Genomic DNA, 22953 nt, shown 5'->3' on the forward strand with positions numbered 1-22953 from the left:
GATACTCTCAACATGTCTCTTTAGTTTCTCGAGTCTAACACGTGTTCAGTTTTTATTAGGTGAAGTGAGAACTCATATATGCTCTTCTAGTAGGATGTTACAATGTGGGATAATCTCAACATGTCTTTTTAGTGTCTCGAGCCTAACACGTGTTCAATTTTTATTAGGTGACGTGAGAACTACAGTTTGTGATTATGCTTTGTTAACTACTAATTTCAGTAAATACAATCAAACTCTCAATTCTTTGAGCCAAAAGAAACTTTTAATCTTCAAGGCTTGAATGATTTTCTCAGCTCATCATCTGAAACAAACTTCTCATCCTCTCCTGGCTCCAGTAACACATAAGTTTCACTGTTATGGTATATATCCTTCTCCGCCTCACTGCACAAACCTGTCCAAAAATTGCAACACAAATTTTAAATCTAGGATTTCATGCTGAAGTAAAAACTTGTTCTTGTTGATTCAAGCGGTATTCTACTTTAATTGAATCTTAACTATGGGAAGGGAGATATCCACTCTAGCCAACATGACTACGTCTAGGTTTGCAGGGAGAGGGGGGGGGGAAGCACATCGGCTCTAGCCAACATGACTACGCTATGTTTGCTGACGAAGTACTTCATGTACTCAGACTCATCATTTTTTCGTGTCGCCATTAATTGAATTACGGGAGCTCGAATCCGGCTCTTTGTACCTTCTTTGCCTGCAATTATAGTGCTGTTAGTGATGTTAGAATACACTGTTTTGTATAACTAAAGTTAGCAACATCATCATTGCCTGCAGCTTACTCATAAAACATTGTACGGCCATTGGGAGTCACCGGTTGTATACAACTATGTGCATACCTCTTATCACGTAACCATGATTGTATCTCGGTGGTAGGATATAATTGTTCTAAGATATATATACATTTAGTTTCAAAAGGTCTAAGATATAAAAGAGAGTACAGCTTACAGTTAAAAGCCAGAAATCCACCATGGAATAACTGTTTCTTCAAAACTCCTTCCACTGGAACCATTTTTCCTGCAAATTCCAAATCCAAAAGCATGTGAATCAAAACAAGATCCTGCAGATAGCATGCTAAAACTCAGCCTCTGGTAGTCTAAACTTGTCACCCTCATATTCCATTGTATTTCCAATTCTACCCCTCCCATCCCTCAGAGGCTCAGACAATTTTCATTTGGGCTTCAAAATGGGCCTACCCCACAAGTGGGCCGACTTCTAGACCCTCATCTTTTCTTTCCCGCGTGAACCGGTTAGTTCGTTAATTTAGCATTTTGGTTCACAAGAGTTCCAGTCAGTTAATCAGTTAGTAAAAATGGCGACAGAAGACCTTCCATCTGATCCGTTGGTTACTTTTGTTTCACAATAACAAAGTAAGAAACCCTCCGAGGTTGTCTCCCACCCCTTTTTAGCTCCTTTATTTCTCTCTTACTCTCACCCCAAACTCCTTTTCTTCCCAAACCCAAATTGTACCATCTTTTGAATCACAACCATTGTGATGTTCAAGGGTATTCAACTTTTATGTTAAAGAGCTCCTGGGTTTGATTTGATTTACGGGTTCGACATCGAAATGGGTTTTCGAAGATTCAAGTAACGGCCTTTTGTTTATATGTGATGATTGTTTTGGTTCTCTATTTAGTGGTAAGTTTGCTGCTCAAAACCCAGTTTCCAGAATCTAAGATATGCATCTCTTTAGAGTTTGATTTGTGATTAACCTTTATGCATGGTTCAAACCAAGATTAGGGTTTTGCTTGAAATTTTAAAAGATTGAGCCTCTCTGATTGTAAAAATATATGATTGTGATGATTTTTCTTCTTCTATAATCTACTCTAATTTACGGGGAGTGGGATTAAAACTTGGTAAAACAAGGTATGCATACTACCCTGCCAACTGGCCTAGTCTACGTCTGCATATGGTTACAATGTTTAAAGTGCTACCATATGTGAAAGTATGCTTGTGATGTTATTGAAACGTTGCATTTAGCTCTCAACGTGTTTGCATGAAGTCGAGTAATTAACCATATTTGATATTGTTCATACCATGCAGTTAAATATCAATTATTGTTGATGTGCTCTTTCCTTTCTGTTGTCGCATTGTGTATAAGTAGTTAATTATTGTTGATATTGTTCATATCATGCAGTTAAATAACAATTAGAGACAGGCAAAGGAGATTTGATTCTCTGAAGATAATCAACTGTTGCAAATTAAAAAGTCATGGATGATGCATATAGGGATGCAAGTGGTAGTAAGCATCCAAGGGTGCATTTTGAAAGCGATCTGGTTAATCACCACCGAAATTCAAGCTTCCCATCATCCTCGTCATCATCACCATCGTCCTCATCATCGTCATCTCCACGTTCATCGCTGGAATCATCTGTCAATGGTACAGAAGGTGGTAACAATCCCTGCGTAACAACGACACGACCAGACCACGAGTCTCAGGGGGCTCTGTCATTACCAGAGGGTTATTCTTCTCCGATTCTGCCTTGGAGCATGCAAAGCGGATCATCCGCGCAATCCTCTCAGTTTCAGATGATGGGAAGGCCTGCAGGATATGACCCGAGTCGAATCCCATCGAATATTTTTTCCAGTAAACCGGCAGCAGGCATGGATTGGAGTGTTGCTTCAAATGAATCATTATTTAGTCTTCATGTGGGGAACAACAGCTTCTCGAGAGATCAGTTTGCTTTTCTGAATAAATCCGGAGAGCTTTATAAATCCGGTGAACTGACGCGGCATGATGAATTATTCTACATTCCAACTCCACTTCCCACAGTTACTGAGGCAGAAACTATTGAAATTAAGATTCACAATGTGGAGAAAGAGAAGGTTGAAAACAAGGCTCCGAACGTGGAGGCAAAAATCGAGGAAAATGAGAGTGCAAATGTGGAGATATATAAGGTTGAAAGTGTGAGGGAAAATGTGGAAAAGGAATCAGTAGAAGAAACAGAAGGACCAGATGAATCCGCAAAGACAGAAGCCATAAAACCCAAGGAAATCTGGAATTCTGTCGCTTCAAACCGGTCTGATGGGAGCAATAACAGCACCAAGTCATTCCGGTTCCCAGTGTAAGCATTGTTAACTTCATTCCTTGCAGTTAGGATTATCCGGTATTTGTTCATGGCCGGAATAGAATACTTGAAAATTATTGCATATGGTTCTTGCACGGCAGACATTCTCAGTGCAAGACGTCCACCCTTTATTAAAGGGCGGATTTGTATCAATGTTGTCGATATGTATCAATAAATTGTCAGTACGCTTGAACTGATAGCAGTTGGTGTTTTTCAGGTTGGCAGGTCATGAGGTTGAAAAAAATATCCCTGCAGAGATGGACTCAGGAAAGCTAGAGTCAGAGCCGCACGCACAGCAGGAGATGCATAAGCAAGTAGAGCACGAAGCCCCCGAAACACCCCTAAATGCCGCCACAACTCAAACAACCAGTTGGTTTTCGTGCTTCTGTTGTTGCACCCCCTGCCGTTGATCTAAAAAGCCTTCCTAGGTAGATGCTTTGGATTTCAAAGTTGCTTCCTTGCCAAGTTTCAAAGAACCTCAAGGCTTGTCCAAGTGGTGGAGTTCCCATTAGGTTAGGTTTGGGACTCCAACTAGGGTTTGGGTTGAAGAGAAGGCCATAGAAAATGAAGAAACCAAAAGAGCGATGAACAAGTGAGAGTTGATGTACATAGAGATCTGCACTATATAATGTTTAATGGTAGATTGAAAAATGTTGTATATAGATCTATATCATGTACATAGAGCAATAGGTTCTTCACTTTACACTATTATTTATATAAAGGAATTTTAACGAAAAACTTCTAGTACTGTTCACTTTAACGAAAAACCTTGCTTTCGAGTAAGATTGATAACAAACATAACCACAATAGTATTACCAAGAGTTTCTTAGTCAGATAACTAAAATTGACATATACCCCCAAGGAGAATCTCTGCAATTCATTTAAATTTATGATATATCGTACCACTATATTATAATACGTGTTTTGGTAACAAGCGTGTGATATACAACTACTACTAGGTGTTTAGTGTGCAAGTTAGAGAACGTCACTCCTACATCGGGATTGTGTAATCTACATGTTCAAAATTCAAATTTAGAGAACGTCATTCCTACATCAGGATTGCGTAATCTACATGTTCAAAATTCAACATATTAAGTTGGCTTTTTCTTATGAGGTCACGGTGTGAACTTTCTGTTTAAGAACTTTAGGTACATGACAAAAGAGCTAAAAAGCATTATTTCTGGATGCTGAGAAAAGCCTACAATTTATATAATCAGTTTGCTTTCTTCACAAGAGTATGTTTTTCTTCAACAGAGTATGTAATTTATATAATCAGTTTGCTTTCTTCACTAGAGTATGTTTTTCTTCAATAGAGTATGTTTATGGAATAGGATCATTTTCGGATTCTCTTCGGATCCTTTTTATCTAGATATCCTAGATATTTTATTTTTGTCTGTTCAATCAAAAATCAAACAGCCAAGAAAACGATCAAACGGCCTGGACACAATTGAAATGAGAAGAAGCTGCGATGGTAGCAGCGGCCATGGGATCCTCCACATCGAGATCCGCGACGCTGTTGTTGACGACGACATCATTGGAATCGGAGTCGTTATCAATTTTTTCGCGGCACTGTACAAGGAAGGAGAAGAAGCTTCAATGACTTCACGGCCCTGCTCGAGGTAAGGCATGTAGGCAATCTTGAAGGTCCGGAGGATCCGGATGGAAGGGATCTAGAGAGGATCCTTTCCCTATGTACATACGTGCATCAATCCTATGCCCACCATCCACAACTCTATACGATCTGATCAGGTTTGAGTATCTGAATTATTTTGTAATAAATAAGCAGTATCAATTTTGTTTAGAATCGAGAAACCAATCACACATGCACAATTCTTTGAACAAAAAAGAAGTTTAAAAGCAACAAAAAGACATGAACATTCAGAGCATTATGATCATTAGATTACTTGCAACACTAATCTTCAATGCCGTAGTAATAAATCTGAATCACTTGCGTCACAAGTCTCGTGCTAAGCAGAATCGATCTTAACCACGAAATAAGGGATCACAACCTTTATGTGGTGGAGGGTTCACATGCACTTCTCTCCCCTTTCATGTTCTTTTGGGATTTTTCTCGTATTTTGGGTAAAAGTAGCAAGTACATACCATATCTCTATCAATCGCGTTCCAAGCTTGTTGCTTTCCAAAAAATTAAATCACATTAAATCATAGATATGGACGGGCGTGGCTCCATGAGCTAAAATCCCAGTGGAATCCAGTACATACACATTGGCTCCCCACCCTCTCCTTTGCCCATCTGGACCTCATCCGCACTAGAGTAAGGAAGACCCCCAATAACCCATCAAAAGGTCTTGTGGGCCCCACTCCTCCCTTCTGGAAGGACATCCCACGTGGTTTCCATCTTGTGCAGCCACGTGTGTAGAGGTCTTCATCAGCCTTGATGAGTCTTTTTTTCCTCTCTTCCTTCCCCTTTCTCACTCACTTAACCACATATATATGGTCTCCTCAAGGACGGTCACCTTACTACAATAAAATGTGTTTGTTCTGGTATTTCAAACTAATCAAACGACATTTGTGTGTTAAGTTAAACAACATGAAGACTTGTGACATCGTTAAGTGTCTCAATAGCATGCAAGTTTATTTCTAAACTCAAAAAAGAAACTTAAGAAATACTCAATCGTAGTAGTATTTTTTAACGAGTTATGCATTTGTAGTTAAACTGAATATCTGTAATAGTATCTTAAAATAATCATACGCTTTTGCATAAGCGAAACATCTAACATTCCGTTATCTGTTGACGAAAGCATTACTGATATGCTTTTGCGCAAACGAAACATCTAACATTCCGTTATCTGTTGACGAAACCGTCACAGTAACGCATCCGATGTAAGTCCGCCATTACGAGTGCATTTATTGTCCGGCGGTGGACCCCATTCCCTCTATGGTCCCAACACCCACCAAATACGACAATACCGTGAAAATGTAAAGAATTTACCTTTTTTTTAAATAAAAAAACGGACGAAGGCACGTGAAACGGGAAAAAAAAAAAAAAAAAAAAAAAAAAAAAAAAAAGAAGAACGCGTTTTCTTCCCAAAAGAAACACAGCTGAATGACTCCTCCGCTCTCTCTCTCTCTCTCTCCTCCTCCGCTCTCTACCTCTCTCTCATCAGGGACCAACAAAATTAGGGTTAGGTTTCCATAAACCCCTTTTTACTCTTTCTGTGCAAGTCCAAGGGAAGGAAAGGGTTTTTGGGGTTTTGATCTCTTGGGTTCCGGAGACCCTTTTCTCTGCGGCAGGATCGACATGAATTCCCCAATTTTCAAGAGGAATACGCAGTCTCTGAGCAAAATCCGAGTAGCGGCACCGCGCCGGTAGCTTTCCACTGTTTCGATTTGAATTTCAGGGCAAGAAAAAAAAAAGCAGATTTCAAAGGAAAGTCAAAGGATTTTACTCCCACTGATGCGAGGTACATATAGTCTGATGTTAAATTTACCAAAAATTTTAGGTTTGGATTTAGTTCATAGTTTTGGGAGGTTTGACTGTTTCGGTAGAGCATTAGTGAAAGCAGTCGTTTTGTGTCCGTACAGTTGGTAGTGGGAAATGAAAATTGCCCTGTTAATTTGTTGCAGCCGCCATGGCCTCCGAAAGACGGCATTCATGTAAGAGCAAGAAGCGGTCGAGCTACTGACGAATTATAGTCATAATCTAGCTGAAATTGTAAGAACTGTGAGTTAAATTGCAATGCTTTTTCGAATCGTTATAGTGTTGAGTCATTTCCTTAATTTCAAGCTGAAATTGTGTGTGATTTTGTAATTTTTGCAGTGAACCGCTTAACTGAAAGAGTTTTTGAGAGATGGGTTTTTCTCTATCTTCCTCTTCGGTCATCAAAGGACATGTTTTTCGCAGACCCACTTCTCCAGTGTTTGTTCTGAAGCTTGTTTTGCTCTTGTGGGTGTTCTTTACTTCTCAGAACTGTGCTGTTCTCGCTGATACTGACGCATCGGTGCTTCTTGAGCTAAAAAACTCTGTCTTGGATCCGTCGGGCTTGCTTTCTGGCTGGGATGGTCGGCTCAATTCTGGTCATTGCTCATGGCCTGGCGTCTTCTGCAACTCAAATTCTCGGGTGGTTTCACTCAACATTACTGGGAATGGAGGAGAAACCGAAGGTAGATCGAAAACTATTGCATGCTCAGATTTTGCTCAGTTGCCGCTTTATGGATTTGGAATCAGGAGGAGCTGTGAGGGTAGTAGAGGAAGATTGGCTGGGAAGCTCCCGCCTGTAATTGGTAAGCTCACTGAGCTTAGGGTTTTGTCCCTCCCCTTCAATGGTTTTGAGGGTGAAATTCCTAGTGAAGTTTTGGGCTTGGAAAATTTGGAGGTTCTTGATCTTGAGGGAAACTCGATAACTGGGTCGCTGCCCTTTCCGCTTAATCCAAATTTGAGGGTTCTTAATCTGGGGTTTAATAGGATTGAAGGTGAGATACCGACCTCGTGGTCAAATTATATGAGCCTAGAGATCTTGAATTTAGCTGGGAATCTCGTAAACGGGACAATTCCAGGTTTCATTGGTAGGTTAAAGGCGGTGTACTTGTCATACAATTCACTTAGTGGAGATGTTCCCAGCGAGATTGGAGCCAAGTGTGGGAAGCTTGAGCATCTTGATTTGGCGGGTAATTTCTTGGTTCATAAAATTCCAAGCAGTTTGGGAAATTGCAGCCAGTTGAGGACGTTGTTGCTGTATTCAAATATGTTTGAAGAGGGTATTCCAGCTGAACTTGGACGGCTTCAAGCTCTGGAAGTGTTGGATGTGTCGAGGAATAGCCTGAGTAGTTCATTACCACCCGAGCTGGGGAATTGTTCTCAGTTGTCTGCCCTTGTGCTGTCATCTATGTTTAATCCACTTCCACTAGTCAATGATACTGTAGTGGACTCTTTGCTGGAGCAGTTGAATGCTATGAGTGACGACTTCAATTACTTTCAAGGTACAATGCCTGTAGAAATTACAACCCTTCCAAAGCTAAGGATCTTGTGGGCACCAAGGGCAAGTATTGAGGGCACTTTCCCAAGCAATTGGGGTGGTTGTGAGTACTTAGAGATGATCAATTTGGCTCAGAACTTTTTGACTGGGGAAATTCCTAGCGGACTTAGTCGCTGCAGGAACCTTCAATTTCTTGACGTGAGCTCTAACAGGCTTAGTGGGGAGCTTTTTCAGGATCTTCATGTTCCTTGTATGGATATGTTTGATATCAGCGGAAACATCTTGTCAGGTTCAATACCTGAATATTTCAACAAAACTTGTGGTTCTCCTTTGAGAGATTTTTCTTTCAAGTATGAGGATCCGTCCTCACACTATGTAGCATTTTTTGCTTCTAAATCCCAAGTTGGAAACCCATTGCAAATGCATGGGGAGGTTGATGGTCTTATAGTAGCACACAACTTTGCGCACAATAATTTTACTGGCACTTTGCAGACACTGCCTATTGCACCTGAAAGACTTGGGAAGCAAACTTTTTATGCATTCTTTGCTGGAGAAAACAAGCTTTCTGGAGAATTTCCAGGTAACTTATTTGGCAAGTGTGAGGGATTGGAGTGGCTGATTGTTAATGTTAGCCACAACAAGTTAGAAGGTCAGATTCCTGCTGAATTTGGCACTATGTGCAAATCTCTTAAAGTTTTAGATGCATCTCGGAATCAGATGGTTGGTCCTATTCCCCCTACCATTGGGAAATTGTCTCTTGTCGCCCTTAATTTGAGTTGGAACATGTTGAAGGGTGAAATACCAACCAGTCTTGGCCAGATAACTGATCTGACGTATCTATCCTTATCTGGCAATCTCCTTACAGGTGTCATTCCGTCTAGCTTGGGGCAGCTTTCCTCTTTAGAAGTGCTTGAACTTTCTTCAAACTATCTCACTGGCGAGATACCAAATGATCTTGTGAATCTGCGAAACCTGACTGTTCTTCTGCTGGACAAGAATAATATTTCTGGTCAGATTCCATCTGGATTGGCAAATATGACCACACTGTCATCTTTCAATGTGTCTTTCAATAACATATCAGGTTCACTGCCTGCGAATAATAACCTGATGAAATGCAGTGCTGCTATTGGAAACCCAAATCTACACTCTTGCCCCATGTTGTCTCAGACACAGCCAGCTTTGGATTCCCAAGGAAGAGTTGGCGATTCACAACCTCTTGCTGCTTCACCAATGGGAGGTCCAGCTCAGAGGAGTGGGAATGGTTTCAGTCCAATTGAGATAGCATCCATTACATCTGCATCGGCCATAGTTTCAGTGCTGCTTGCTCTTGTTGTTCTGTTCTTGTATACACGGAAATGGAATCCAAAGTCTGGAACTCAAGTGTCTACCCGGAAGGAAGTTACAGTTTTCACAAACATTGGGGTTCCGTTGACCTTTGAGAATGTTGTGCGAGGCACAGGAAGTTTCAATGCTAGCAACTGCATCGGGAATGGAGGTTTTGGAGCTACCTACAAGGCAGAGATATCACCTGGAATCGTGGTGGCAATTAAACGGCTTTCAGTTGGAAGGTTCCAAGGAGTTCAACAGTTTCATGCAGAAATTAAAACCCTTGGTAGGCTTCGGCATCCAAATCTTGTCACTTTGCTTGGTTATCACGCCAGTGATACAGAGATGTTTCTAATATACAACTATTTGGCGGGTGGTAATTTGGAAAAGTTTATTCAGGAAAGGTCTACAAGGGCTGTGGATTGGAGGGTACTTCACAAGATTGCTTTGGACATAGCCCGTGCACTTGCCTACCTACATGATCAATGCGTACCACGTGTTCTTCATCGGGACGTCAAGCCGAGCAATATTTTGTTGGATGATGATTTTAATGCGTATCTCTCAGACTTTGGTTTGGCCAGACTTCTGGGAACTTCAGAGACTCATGCTACTACCGGTGTTGCTGGAACGTTTGGATATGTTGCCCCGGAATATGCAATGACTTGCCGAGTTTCAGATAAGGCTGATGTATATAGTTATGGCGTTGTGCTACTGGAGTTACTCTCTGACAAGAAGGCACTGGATCCCTCCTTCTCTTCGTATGGAAATGGATTCAACATCGTTCAGTGGTCATGTATGCTTCTTCGGCAAGGCCGGGCAAAGGAATTCTTCACCGCTGGGTTATGGGATGCAGGTCCCCATGATGACTTAGTAGAAGTTCTTCACTTGGCAGTAGTGTGCACGGTTGACTCTCTCTCAACTAGGCCTACAATGAGGCAAGTTGTACGACGGCTTAAGCAACTTCAGCCTCCATCTTGCTAGCTGCTTTACAAGGTTTGTAGTGGTTAACATTAGTAGTCTGTAGAAAGAGGAGCTCCATTTGTCACATGTGCCTGCGCATTCGGTGCGCTTTGGTGACACTGGTGCTAGGTTGATTTCTAAACCTTAGTGATCCAACTTGTACATTGTATGATAGTTCTGCCCCCAATTTTTTTCAATGTTTCTTCTCCGAATAGGGGCCTGGCCAGCGAATCTGCAGAAGAATGCAGATATTCCATTTCCTCGTCTTATACGTGTATATTCAGCTTCATTTGTTCAATAAAACATAGAGTTGATATGTTTTCTGGAAATTATAGAAACTTTTTAGCATCGTCAAGTTATTCATATCTGTTTTATGATGCGCAGAAATGGTCGGTCATTGACCTGTCCAAGGATCGAGGAACAAATCACACATGCATCAACATCTTCAGTTCTTTGAACGAAAACGAACTTTAAAAGCGACATAAAGACATGGACACTTACAGTATCATGATCATTCGCTTGCGACATTTATAACATACATGAGCATGCAATCGTCTTTAAAACACTGATCACCAATGCCGGAATACTGATTCTCAATCACTTGCGTTACAAGCCTCTTGCCAAGCAGAGTCGATCTTAACTACAAAACAAGGGATCAGAATCTTTCTTTGGTGGACGGAACACATACGCTTCCCTAGCCATTCGTGTTCTTTTGGGATTTTTCTCTTGTACACACGCATTGGCCCTCCCTCCTTTGCCTGTCTGGACCTCGTCAACAACACTAGGGTATGTCCCCAACGTCCCATCTAAAGGTTTTGTGGGCCCCACTCCTCCCTTCTGGGAGGACATACCACGCGGGTTCCTTTTTCTTCGGCCACCTGTGCAGAGGTCTTCAGTCTTGAGGAATCCTTTTTTCTTCTTATTCCTTCCCTTTCTCACTCACTTATAAATCTGGTAAGTTTTTACACAATCCGTTAACAAGACACGTAAAGAACCCGTTAATAACAGATCTTTAACAGATTTACACAAGAATGACAAGCAAGTAACCCATTCTGATACGTTAAGAAAAAAAATTATTTTGATGATTTTAATTTTTTAAACTATTAAAAAAAACTTGCTATAAAGTACAATAGCCGTAGTGTATATGTAATTATGTATATATGGTGTATTAAAAATGTATTATTATATATAAATTTTAATATTTTAAGATTTATTATTTATTTGAGTAAATTACACAGTAACCCTTCAGGTTTGAGGTATTGCACAAACTCATACAACATCTTTAAAACATTTCACTTTCATACCTTATGTACCATTTTATTTCAAAATAATACCTTCGTTACATTTTTCATCCATTAATCCGTTAAATGCTGACGTGGCAGCCACGTGACAAATTTTTTTTTATTTTAAAAAAAAAAAACCTAAATCTTCTAAATAAATATTAAAAAAAAAAAAAAAAAAAAAACTGAAACCTTCCCTTATCCTCCTCTCCAAAGGGAAGGAAAAAAAAAACCCATATCACGTCTACGCCGCCATCACCGGGTTCGTGAGTTGGAATCGGGTGCAAGGGTAGGTGCGGGTGCTAGGGGAAGACGAACTGGGTTGTTTTTTTTTTTTTTTTTTTTTTGGGTTGTAGGAAGGTGTTTTGGGGGAAGAAGATGAACATGGAGGAATGAGAAGGGGAAGGAGAATGGTGGGGTGGGGTGAGGGTAGGGGTGGGGGTGTGGGGGGTTATCATTTATGGGCTTCTGGTTTGAGGGGGACGCGGGTGGGGTGGGGTGGGGGGGGGGGTACGGGGGTGGTTTATTTCAGTTTATTTTTTATTTTTTATATTTATTTAGAAGATTTAGGTTTTTTTTTTTTAAATTAAAAACTTTTTTTGCCACGTGACACACATTTGGCAGCCATGTGGTAGCCACGTCAGCACTTAACGGATTAATAGATGAAAAATGTAATGGAGGTATTATTTTGAAATAAAATGGTACGTGAAGTATGAAAGTGAAATGTTTTAAAGATGTTGTATGGGTTTGTGCAAGACCTCAAACCTGAGGGGTTACTGTGTAATTTACCCTATTTATTTTTATAGTATACCATAGGCAAAGAGTGAGATTAAAAAAATTATAAGACACATTAGAAATAAAAATATAATTTAAAAATACCAAATGCAACTCTCTTCATTTTGCATATCCTTGAACATTTGGTATTTGTAATAATATACTAATGTTTTTTCATTAGGCTCTTATTTTGGGGTATGTAAACTTGATAGACAAATGTTTTATTTTATTTTATTTTTTATTTTAATGTTTTGAAGTAATTTACGTGACAATGTGGCATGCATATACTAATTTTTAGTATTGTATTTTTCAATTTTTTTTTGTAAAATTATGTTTTGCATTTTCATTATTTATTGATTTAAAATATATCTTCTTTAACATGTAACATGTCGGGTCATATTACCTGATAATATTAACGGGGGGTCATATTACTCGTTTACTTTAACGGGTATTACACAACACGACCGGTTAAGGTATCAGATATGTCACGAAAATGACACGAACACAAAAAACACGACACGAATGAGAAGTCTACTCATTTAACAACAAAGAGCTTTCACAAGGAGAATCACCTTACAACAACCAAAATGTGTTTGGAGGCGTTATTTCAAATTAATCAATCAATGTTTATGTGGTAAGTAAAAAAAATTCAACAGCCACCAAATACAACAAAACCATGAAAATATAAGAGCCTGTTTGATATCCTATAAAAAAAATTCATCATTTCTCAAAAACACTTCTCAAGAATATCTCTTAACAACTCTTGAAAATAATTTTTTTAAGACTCAAAAACTTGTTTAGTATGAGATTTAAAATTGGTTTTATATCTTAAAACTTAAACTGGACACAAAAATCCAAAGAGAGAGTCACATGAAAGGGAGAATGAGGAAAGAGGAGGAAATAAACAAATAGAGGATCATATAAGAGAAAAAGACGAGATAAGATCAAAGGAGATAGATAAGAGGAGAGAAAGAAGAAAAAAGAAAGAAAATGAAGAGAATGGAATGTAGGAGAGAGAAAATTGAAAAAAACAATGAGAAAGAGGAGAGAGAATAAAAAAGACAGTGGATTTTAAGTTTAAAATATTTTGGTGCTTTTGGAGAATTGATTATTTTTTAAGTTAATATGAGTTTAATTTTTTAAAAACAGTCGTGCCAAACAAAAGTTTAAGGCTTAAAACTCAAAAAGTACTTTTGAATTAAAAAAGTTGAATTCAAATAGAATGATGGGTAAATCCTAAAAAAATTTAACTTTAAAAAGAATGGAAAAAACAAAGTAGAGGAGGAAGAAACATGTAATAGAAAAAGAAGAGAATGTTGTAAAATCGACTGTATGTGTGCGGTGGAACATAAAGTAGACGAGACACAATATTTACGAGGTTCGGCAAGTGTGCCTACGTCCTCAGGCAGCAGTAATACTTTCTTTCATTACGCGAAATAATAGGAGTACAAAGATAACTCTCACTATTTTCTTTCTTCTCTCTAGCCCAGCTCACTGGTATTTTATTTTGTATCACTCTTCTTTCTTTTCCTCTTCTCCTCTATTATTTTCTTTCTTTCTTTTCTCTTCCTTCCGTATGTGTCTTTCTTCCACATGCTCCTTTGTTTTATAGGCAAAACAAGAGCACTGAAAGCAAGCAGCAGCAGCTCTTAGTGGAATGGCATGTTATGGAGGACAACCTTATTTCCACTTGCTTGTTTAGTGGACAACTATCTTGATTCCTTTGTTGAGTGGACATCTAATATTTACAACACTCCCATTGGATGGCCATATGTTAATATTGGCCACCTCGTTAAAATCTACAGAGGACGGTGCCATTCCACCAACGAACCTAGACACATATAGAGACCACTTAGTAAAACTCTACTAAAATGGTTGAATTTGGATAAACAAACAACGGATTTGGATTCGGATTTGGCACGTCGAGAAACCTAAGGAGGGACCTCGGGTTCTTTCACACGCCACCACGAGGCAGCGGCTCGAAAAGCCACGTGCCACCACGCACCTAGTTGACCTGTCGAAAAGTTCATCGGAAGAGTCTACGGCGGTAGAGGCGCATGTGCTCCATGTCCAGGCCATGACTATTCTCCACGTGGACCCACATGCAGCCCACGCGTCGACATATGATCTGGGTTTTAGGCTCGGGTCGGGTCGGATCCAAATCGGATCTGGGCTTGGGTTGCTAGGTTGGGGCGGGTAGCTAGGTTAGGCTAAGTAGTGGGTTTTGGATCTGGGTTCTAGGTTAATGGATTGAGCCTGGGCTTGGTCCGGGATACATGGTCCAAGGGTTTGGGCTGGTTTGGGATTACGGGTCGGGTCAATTCGATTTCAGGTTGTGGTTCGGCCAGACTCTACGAAGAAGAAAGCCGGAGCTTCCCAAGCTCCGATCAACCCCAAAAGTTAACTAAAACTAGTCATTCAATATACCAATTTGAAGCCTAAAAATAACAAAGGGTTAGTCGGAAAATAGCCTACAAGTTTTGGGTTCTCATCGGAAAACTAGGGAACTTTCCTCCAAGGTGTATTTCTATGTCAAACGATACAATGAGGCCAGAAACAACATGAAATTATGATCTAGGAGAACCCACATCGGTTTTGAAGCTTACCTTGCTCGTAATTGATAGTCAACATGAAATTGATAGTTCGCCGAGAACTCAACGGGAAAGTCGGGACATCGAGACACCATGTTCTCAGCCTGGGTTCAAGACACCGAGATTCCTAAGATGATGGTGGTCTCGGTGGTGTTGTCGAAGAGGGAGGGATAAGGAAGAGATGAAGAATGTTTATTGGGAAGAGACAAAAAGAGAGAGATGTCACGGGAGAGAAGAATGAGACACCACAGAAATGGGAAAGGAAATTGCCACGGGTCAGCACATGAGTGACCCAAAGTGGTAAGTATCTCCACTTCAAAAATTACCAAAATGCCCTTATCGTTTTGAGTTTCGTCAAATATTCGTTCTAACTTCAAATTCGATTCCACTTGATTCCATACGTTTGTGACGACGAGTACTATAAGGATACACCAAGGAAAAGAGCCTTACGTGTCACAACATGGCAATAAACAAAAATTAACGTTTTTACCTCGAAGGGCATTTTTGTAATTTCATGCTATAAAATTATAAAAACTGTAATATTTGGAAACAGGTCATTACATTGAGACTTCAATCCATGAGGCAACTCTGTAACTTGTAATCAATTAGTAATTTTCATTACCTTTTTGTACATCATGTGAATTATATAAACTGATAGTGTTTGTTGGGGTTGTGAGTAGGATTCCATCATTGAACTTTAGCCTTCCATTCACTTAGTTAGCCACCATTTTTTTCCTTTTGGACTTCTATGGCCTCATCGTTGATCTTTCTGCTTTAGTCTCTTGCACAGTAGAAGTGGTGCGCAACCTTTGCCCTAGGATGGTCCATCACTTCTTGGTGACTCATCCATGCTTGGCATCTTTAGTGTAAAGAGCCAATAGCGTACTAATTATTCTGCGATGTTGGTGACTTGAGACCTAGCTCCAACAATAGTTGAAGATGACTACTCGAGAGCAATGCAAGGAAAGCAATCTGGGAAAGGTCCTAGGAAGTCAGTTCCTGACTGGAAGTTTGATTTCAGGTTCTAACTGATTGCTTTCTTTCTCTTTGCCTTGCAAGTAAGAGCAAGGGCAAAGAAAAAGATAGGGAAATAGCATGATATGAGATACTCTTGTTCTTGACCATGATGATATGAGATACTTTTGCTCTTGAAGATAAACAGTAGAAGGATTTGATGTTGATGTAAACCTTCTCGATCGAAATGGGTTTCTTGCTGAGAAAGTGAGTTTGACATTTTGAAGGACATGGTTGAACAAGTGTTCAAGAGAAGGAAGACTGAATATGTTGAAAGTTTTGGCTGCAGATGCATTCTCGGCAAGGAAGATGAGTTAGGCGTTTTGGAGGTGTGCCTTGCCATGGAGGATGAAGGTCGACATATATAGGGATTTCCCAATTGCAGGTAGTGGTGCGAATGTGGCCTTGTCACCCACGATTGTTGGCAACAGTGGTGTAGTTGGAATAATTAACTTTATGCATTTTAACTTTGCCAGAGATATTTTGACAAAGTTGTCATTGATATCCTGAAAGCTGAGATTGCATCTGAGAAGTGTTGATGAACTTTATTTAGGAAAATCCGGTTTTTAAAATTCAGAAAGCGATATCTCTTCGATTTTTGAACATGTGGTTGTGTTGCCTCTCATAATATTGCCCGCCTGTAAAAATCGTCTATGTTGTATTTCTGAGATTTCACTCTACCCAACCCTTTTCTTTCAACATTTCTGAAAATGGCTTGCTCATCCAACCTTTGTTTAGATTTGAGTCTTGGGGGAGATGCACATGAGCTGCGTTAGGATAATATATGGCGCCTATCCTTTTTATCTTCTAATGACCCTCTTACAGTTGGAGACTTTATGACGAGATATGATATAACAGCTACAATAGTAGGTAGAAACATTCTCACTCCCAAAGATAATAGAATTCTTTCAAAGAAGTCTGATGAATTGTCTGTTTAAGACTCTTTGGCTTTCAGTGTTCGATGTGCAGGTTCTGTATCCAATATGAGCCAACGTCTACTTGCTCGAACTCGCCAAGTCGAAACATTAATGGCGCAAGTCTTAGACAAGAAATTAGAGGGCTCAAACACGAGAATAAAGAGTTGCACAAACTTGCAAATATTTACTCGACGAGCATGAAAAGAAAGCTCGACCAGCTACTGGAATCCGAAAGTCGGATTCAAAGTGATCACCAGAGATTCGTGGCTAGGGTGTCACATGATTAATCTTCAGTGCCTCCTCCTTTTGGGGTATTGCCAATTAATAAGGCTTCACATGAGCAACCTTTGTGAAGGCCCCCACCCCCCAAATTTTTTGTTTTTTGTTTTTGTAGTTGTAACTCACATATATGTATAAAAAAATAAAATAAAAATCTCCCATTTGATTTTATACATGTCTGAAAGCTTATACTTTAGCTTGTTATATATGGGAATTGGGAACCCATGAAAACTTTTGGTTCCATCAACATGATTCAATGAGCTTTTAAGTATAAATATTTTCTAATATCATGTGCTTCCACATGAGTTCTCGAGCATTATGAATTCATGAAAGTATCTCTTGTGTAAGATGTCGATGGTCACAAAGTTAGGTTTTGCTAAGTTCACCATTTTCTTATTCCCAAAAGGAAGAAATTCAGGTATGATGGAAATTGCGATAATTAACTCATACCACATATAACACATGTCTACACAAAATGTTAGAACTTCAATTCTTCACATTATTCATATTTTGAACATCAGGTCAAAATATTATTCATATGTACTCGAAATTTATTTTCAAAATCGACATCATTAGAACCTATAGGTTCATATTTTTGGAATTCATACTCATACTTAATCTGTACATGGATTAAAAAACTTATGATCTTACATGAATCAAGGAACTTCTGACCCTCATTTAATAGTTTGTGGACTAAGGTGCTTATGGCCATCACTTTATTTTAATTGAGGAACTGCTGCTCTCTCAGTTGATTCAAAACTTCAGGTTTTGATTTTTGATCAAGGAACTTCGGATCCGATCTTTTTATATGATGAGGATCAAGAAACTTCAGGTTCTGATTTGATTAAGGAACTTCAGATCCTTTAAATACTCATCATAACAAAATGTGATACACTAAATAAATTAAAGCAATAGACTGTAATTTCAGCTATGATAAATAAATTGCTTTTAAGTAAATAAAACTTGTGACAATAGCGTTGATTCAGCTCGATTTGCATAAATATCAAAACTTTAATGCAAAATTTCACCCATCGTAAATAAATAGAACTTGTGATGAAGTTTTAAACCAGCACCACTCGCATAAATATACCAAAACAGAAGATGCAGTGATTAAGTCTCCATCTTTTTTTTATTTTTTTTATTCATCTCACATGGTATAATGCACCATTCCAAAAGCTTTGGCCTCATTTCCCTTTTTATAATTTTTATTCTCTTGGACTGGATTGTTCGTCCAGGTTCTGGAAATGTAAATGGGGACTTTAATCCTTTGGTCATCATTTGGTGCACCCCAAGTTATCTGGGTGTTCTGTGCTTCGCCGGCAAACTGCCATCTCCGACATATGGAGTACCAGGGCCGAGCTCAATCAAGGCTCAAGGCCATCGTCCGTGAAACCTTCGAGGACGATACGACCTTCTACGATCTCATTCGAGCCTGGGTCGTCATCGATCTTGTCACCAGAAACCATGGTGATTCCAAGCGCCTCAGGCGCTGGATGTCGACAAGAAGGTATACAAGTTCGAGATTGCTTCAGGCGTTGGGCTGTGGAATTGATTCCAATCTCTCACCTTTTTCTTTCTTTAAATAACCACCACTAATTTCCTGCTCTAAAAATCACTGATGGGTTGTGAAGCCCAAAAGTTCAACAATCTTTGGGACTTTGTTGGGATTTGGAAGTGGGAACCTGCAAGCAGAGCCTTCCCCTCCTTTTTCCTTTTTTTTTAAATATTTTTTTTTTCTTTTCTTATTGGAATTTTCACCATCATCTTTCCCAGGTGCATAGTTGAATTTGCACCATGTATGTACTCCTTTATTATGCAAATAATAGAAGTCATATAACAAGATATATGTCAAATTAATCGTATTGAGATATGAAAATAAAATGAGAAGATTTTCTTGTCTGTGAAATTTTAGTCAACAACAGAGAGATGAGAGGTAGGGAGTGCTTCATCGGATTTGTGGGGTGTGATTTTTACTGATATAAGAATTTCTCGTACTTATAATATGTTGTAAAACTAACGGTATATGTGTAATGAAACATAAAGTAAATGAGACAATATTTACGAAATTCGGTAAATGAGCTTAGGTTCTCGGACTAACAATAGTATTTTCATCCATTACATGAAATAATAAAAGTACAAAATAACTCCTCTTATTTTCTCTTTTCTTTTTTAACTCAGCTCACTAGTAATTTATTCTGTATCTCTTTTCTTTCTCTTCTTCTCTCTCTCTTTTTTCCTTTCTTTTCTCTTCATTCCGTACGTGTCTTCCTTCCATAAGCTCCTCTATTTTATAGGCAAAGCAGGAGCACCGAAAGCAAGCAGCGGCAGCTCCTAGTGGAAGGACATATTCTTGATTCCTTTGTTGAGTGGACATCCAATATTTACAACAGAGGAAAGGAAGAAGGCGGTTTCTTCCCAAAAGAAACACAGCTGAATGGCTTGTTCTTCTCTCTCTCTCAACCTCTCTCAACCTCCCTCTATCTCTCTCTACCTCTCTCTCTCAACAGGGATCAACAAAATTAGGGTTCGGATTTCCATAAACCCCTTTTTACTCTTTCTGTGCAAGTCCAAGGAAAGGAAGGGGTTTTTGGGTTTTGATCTCTTGGGTTCCGAAGACCCTTTTCTCAGCGGCAGGATCGATATGAATTCCCCAATTTTCAAGAGGAATCCGCAGTCTCTGAGCAAAATCCGAGTAGCGACACCGCGCCTGTAGCTTCCGCTGATTCGATTGAATTCCAGGGCAAGAAAAAGAAAATTTCAAGGTACGTACAATGTGATGTTAAATTTATCCAATTTTTCGATTTGGATTTAGTTGATAGTTTTTGGGGTTTTGACTTTTCAGTAGAGCATTAGTTAAAGCAGTTATCTTTGTGTCCATAAAGTTGGTAGCGGGAAATGAAAATTACCCTGTTAATTTGTTGCAGCCGCCATGGCCTCCGAAAGAAGCATTCGTGTAAGAGCAACAAGGGCTCGAGCTACTGACGAATTATAGTCATAATCTAGCTGAAATTGTAAGAATTGTGAGTTAAATTTCAATGCTTTCGAATCGTTATAGTGCTAAGTCATTTCCTTAATATCAAGCTTTATGCTGAAATTATATACGATTTTGTGATCTGAACATGTTTCAGGGTGAAAAAAATCCCAACCAGTCTCGGCCAAATAAGTGATCTGACGTATCTATCCTTATCTGGCAATCTCCTTATTGGTGTCATTCCGTCTAGTTTGGGGCTGCTTGCCTCTTTAGAAGTGCTTGAACTTTCTTCAAACTATCTCACTGGTGAGATACCGAAAGATATTGTGAATCTGCTGTTCTTCTGCTCGACAAGAATAATATTTCTGGTCAGATTCCATCTCTCACACTGTCATCTTTCAATGTGTCTTTCAATAACATATCAGGTTCACTGCCTGCGAATAATAACCTGATGAAATGCAATGCTGATATAGGAAACCCGTATCTACACTCTTGCGCCATGTTTTCTCTGTCACAGGCAGCTTCTGATTTTCAAGGAAGAGTTGGCGATTCACAACCTTTTGCTGCTTCACCAATGGGAGGTCCAACTCAGGAGAGTGGGAACGGTTTCAGTCCAATTGAGATAGCATCCATTACTTCTGCAGTGGCCATAGTTTCAGTGCTGCTTGCTCTTGTTGTTCTGTTCTTATATACACGGAAATGGAATCCAAAGTCTGGAACTCAAGGGTCTACCAGGAAGGAAGTTACAGTTTTCACAGACATTGGGGTTCCGTTGACCTTTGAGAATGTTGTGTGAGGCACAGGAAGTTTCATTGCTAGCAACTGCATCGGGAATGGAGGTTTTGGAGCTACCTACAAGGCAGAGATATCACCTGGAATCGTGGTGGCAATTAAACGGCTTTCAGTTGGAAGGTTCCCAGGAGTCCAACAGTTTCACGCAGAAATTAAAACCCTTGGAAGGCTTCGGCATCCAAATCTTGTCACTTTGCTTGGTTATCACGCCAGTGATACAGAGATGTTTCTAATATACAACTATTTGGCGGGTGGTAATTTGGAAAAGTTTATTCAGGAAAGGTCTACAAGGGATGTGGATTGGAGGGTACTTCACAAGATTGCTTTGGACATAGCCCGTGCACTTGCCTACCTACATGATCAATGCGTACCACGTGTCCTTCATCGGGATGTCAAGCCGAGCAATATTTTGTTGGATGATGATTTTAATGCGTATCTCTCAGGCTTTGGTTTGGCCAGACTTCTGGGAACTTCAGAGACCCATGCTACTACCGGCGTTGCTGGAACTATTGGATATATTGCCCCAGAATATGCAATGACTTGCCGTGTTTCAGATAAGGCTGATGTATATAGTTATGGCGTTGTGCTACTGGAGTTACTCTCTGACAAGAAGGCACTGGATCCCTCCTTCTCTTCGTATGGAAATGGATTCAACATCGTTCAGTGGTCATGTATGCTTCTTCGGCAAGGCCGGGCAAAGGAATTCTTCACCGCTGGGTTATGGGATGCAGGTCCCCATGATGACTTAGTAGAAGTTCTTCACTTGGCAGTAGTGTGCACGGTTGACTCTCTCTCAACCAGGCCTACAATGAGGCAAGTTGTACGACGGCTTAAGCAACTTCAGCCTCCATCTTGCTAGCTGCATTACAAGGTTTGTACTGGTTAACATTAGTAGTCTGTAGAAAGAGGAGCTCCATTTGTCATATGTGTCTGCGCATTCGGTGCGCTTTGGATATTTCTTATCCAACCATTTCAGCCTTTGTTTCCAGCCAGACAGACAAGAGGCAGCTTCGTTCGCCATGGATGCATTAAAAGAGATTCAACATTGCTACTTAGGCCCGAGGGACCAAAGGAGGTTCGACATTGTAGCATGGGCTATATGCTTCTTCGACATGGCCGTGTAAAGGAATTCATTATAGCTGTGTTATGGTATGCAGGTCCTCATGATGCAGTTTTCTCGACAAGGCTTACAGTGGCGAATTGAGTCATGGTGTAAGCAACTTCAGCCCTCTGTCTTGTTAGCTGACCAACAAGGGTTGGATCGGTTAACATTAGTAATCTGTATGGCCTCAGGTTAAGAGTATTTGCTTCTGCACCCGTGGTCCTGTAATATATATCGTGTCAAAGTAAAAGAACGTAATAAAAGTATAGTAATTTCTGTGCTGATGTTCTGTTGCTTGGTTTATAGGCGTGTTACTGAATTATTCTTCCACTTTGAATTGTAAAAAGAGTAATGTTTGTCACTTTTACAAATGGGAGGGTCCTGGTTGGTAGGAAGCTATTGGCAACATATTCTTCTTTGGTCATAAGTTTCGTTCTAGCCAAATGCGAATTTAAACCATATTATTGCTAGCCTATTGTAATGTTTAATCTGCTCCGGTTTTAGTATAGATAATATTGTTTGTTAAAAAAAAAAAAAACCTTTTCTTTACTGCATACACAAAATCCCTTGCTTTCCCATCACCTCATTCTATTGGAGGAGAAATTTTTTTAAGTGTACGGTGTTTAACTGAGTACTTCAAGTGTCATAAAATAAATTATGAGACACGGAAAAATATATAATTTTTCTACTTGTATTATGATTTCTTGAGTGTCGGTTAAATACCCGGTACTTGAAAAAAAAATCTCTCCTAATGAAAATTTATGTTATAGCACCTTGTCAAATCATTCCGACGAAAACAACAAAGATCCACATTCTTTGCAGAAGTTACTCCTAGTCATCTTTGGACACCTCTATTTGGGAAGTAACTTTTGCACATTCTTTTTTAATCCTGCTCGTCGAAATTGATATGCATAAATCATTTGGGCACCGAGATAGAAT

General features: G+C 39.6%; 3 protein-coding genes and 1 long non-coding RNA gene across 8 annotated transcripts; 3 read left to right on the plus strand and 1 right to left on the minus strand.

Moving 5' to 3' along the window:
- Positions 1 to 125: 125 nt before the first annotated feature.
- Positions 126 to 1576, minus strand: LOC126610942 (uncharacterized). 2 transcript variants are annotated; one of them, XR_007618650.1, is made up of 3 exons: positions 952 to 1575; positions 496 to 700; positions 126 to 391 (listed from the first exon to the last, which is right to left on the minus strand). It is a non-coding gene; the product is annotated as an uncharacterized LOC126610942 (long non-coding RNA). The 2 variants fall into 2 exon arrangements; XR_007618649.1 differs by having other exon boundaries at positions 126 to 700; positions 952 to 1576.
- A 570-nt stretch (positions 1577 to 2146) lies between these two features.
- LOC126610935 (uncharacterized) lies at positions 2147 to 3809 on the plus strand. The gene is made up of 2 exons (XM_050279101.1): positions 2147 to 3068; positions 3289 to 3809. Exons 1-2 carry the CDS (start codon positions 2215 to 2217, stop codon positions 3479 to 3481), a joined length of 1047 nt encoding a protein of 348 aa, XP_050135058.1. The 5' UTR covers positions 2147 to 2214; the 3' UTR covers positions 3482 to 3809.
- A 2539-nt stretch (positions 3810 to 6348) lies between these two features.
- LOC126610924 (LRR receptor-like serine/threonine-protein kinase RPK2) lies at positions 6349 to 10623 on the plus strand. 4 transcript variants are annotated; one of them, XM_050279087.1, is made up of 3 exons: positions 6349 to 6496; positions 6618 to 6756; positions 6853 to 10623. In XM_050279087.1, exon 3 carries the CDS (start codon positions 6884 to 6886, stop codon positions 10313 to 10315), a length of 3432 nt encoding a protein of 1143 aa, XP_050135044.1. In that variant the 5' UTR covers positions 6349 to 6496; positions 6618 to 6756; positions 6853 to 6883; the 3' UTR covers positions 10316 to 10623. The 4 variants fall into 4 exon arrangements, with proteins under 4 accessions (XP_050135044.1, XP_050135042.1, XP_050135043.1 ...); XM_050279085.1 differs by having other exon boundaries at positions 6618 to 6747; XM_050279086.1 differs by having other exon boundaries at positions 6351 to 6496; positions 6660 to 6756.
- LOC126610933 (LRR receptor-like serine/threonine-protein kinase RPK2) lies at positions 6357 to 22422 on the plus strand. Its single transcript, XM_050279099.1, is given in 4 exon segments — positions 6357 to 6496; positions 20074 to 20160; positions 20278 to 20488; positions 20594 to 22422. A coding segment is annotated over 1 exon segment (1152 nt). The 5' UTR covers positions 6357 to 6496; positions 20074 to 20160; positions 20278 to 20488; positions 20594 to 20619; the 3' UTR covers positions 21772 to 22422.
- Positions 22423 to 22953: the final 531 nt, after the last annotated feature.

Source organism: Malus sylvestris, chromosome 17, assembly GCF_916048215.2.
Source record: "Malus sylvestris chromosome 17, drMalSylv7.2, whole genome shotgun sequence".
In the NCBI taxonomy this organism is placed as follows: Eukaryota; Viridiplantae; Streptophyta; class Magnoliopsida; order Rosales; family Rosaceae; genus Malus; species Malus sylvestris.

Excerpts from the sequence above, each read along its gene's own strand:
- LOC126610935 (XM_050279101.1), top strand. The coding sequence starts at position 2,215 with ATGGATGATGCATATAGGGATGCAAGTGGTAGTAAGCATCCAAGGGTG. Across the intron at positions 3,069-3,288 it reads AAGTCATTCCGGTTCCCAGT|GTTGGCAGGTCATGAGGTTG; the intron begins GTAAGCATTGTT and ends GGTGTTTTTCAG.
- LOC126610924 (XM_050279087.1), top strand. The coding sequence starts at position 6,884 with ATGGGTTTTTCTCTATCTTCCTCTTCGGTCATCAAAGGACATGTTTTT.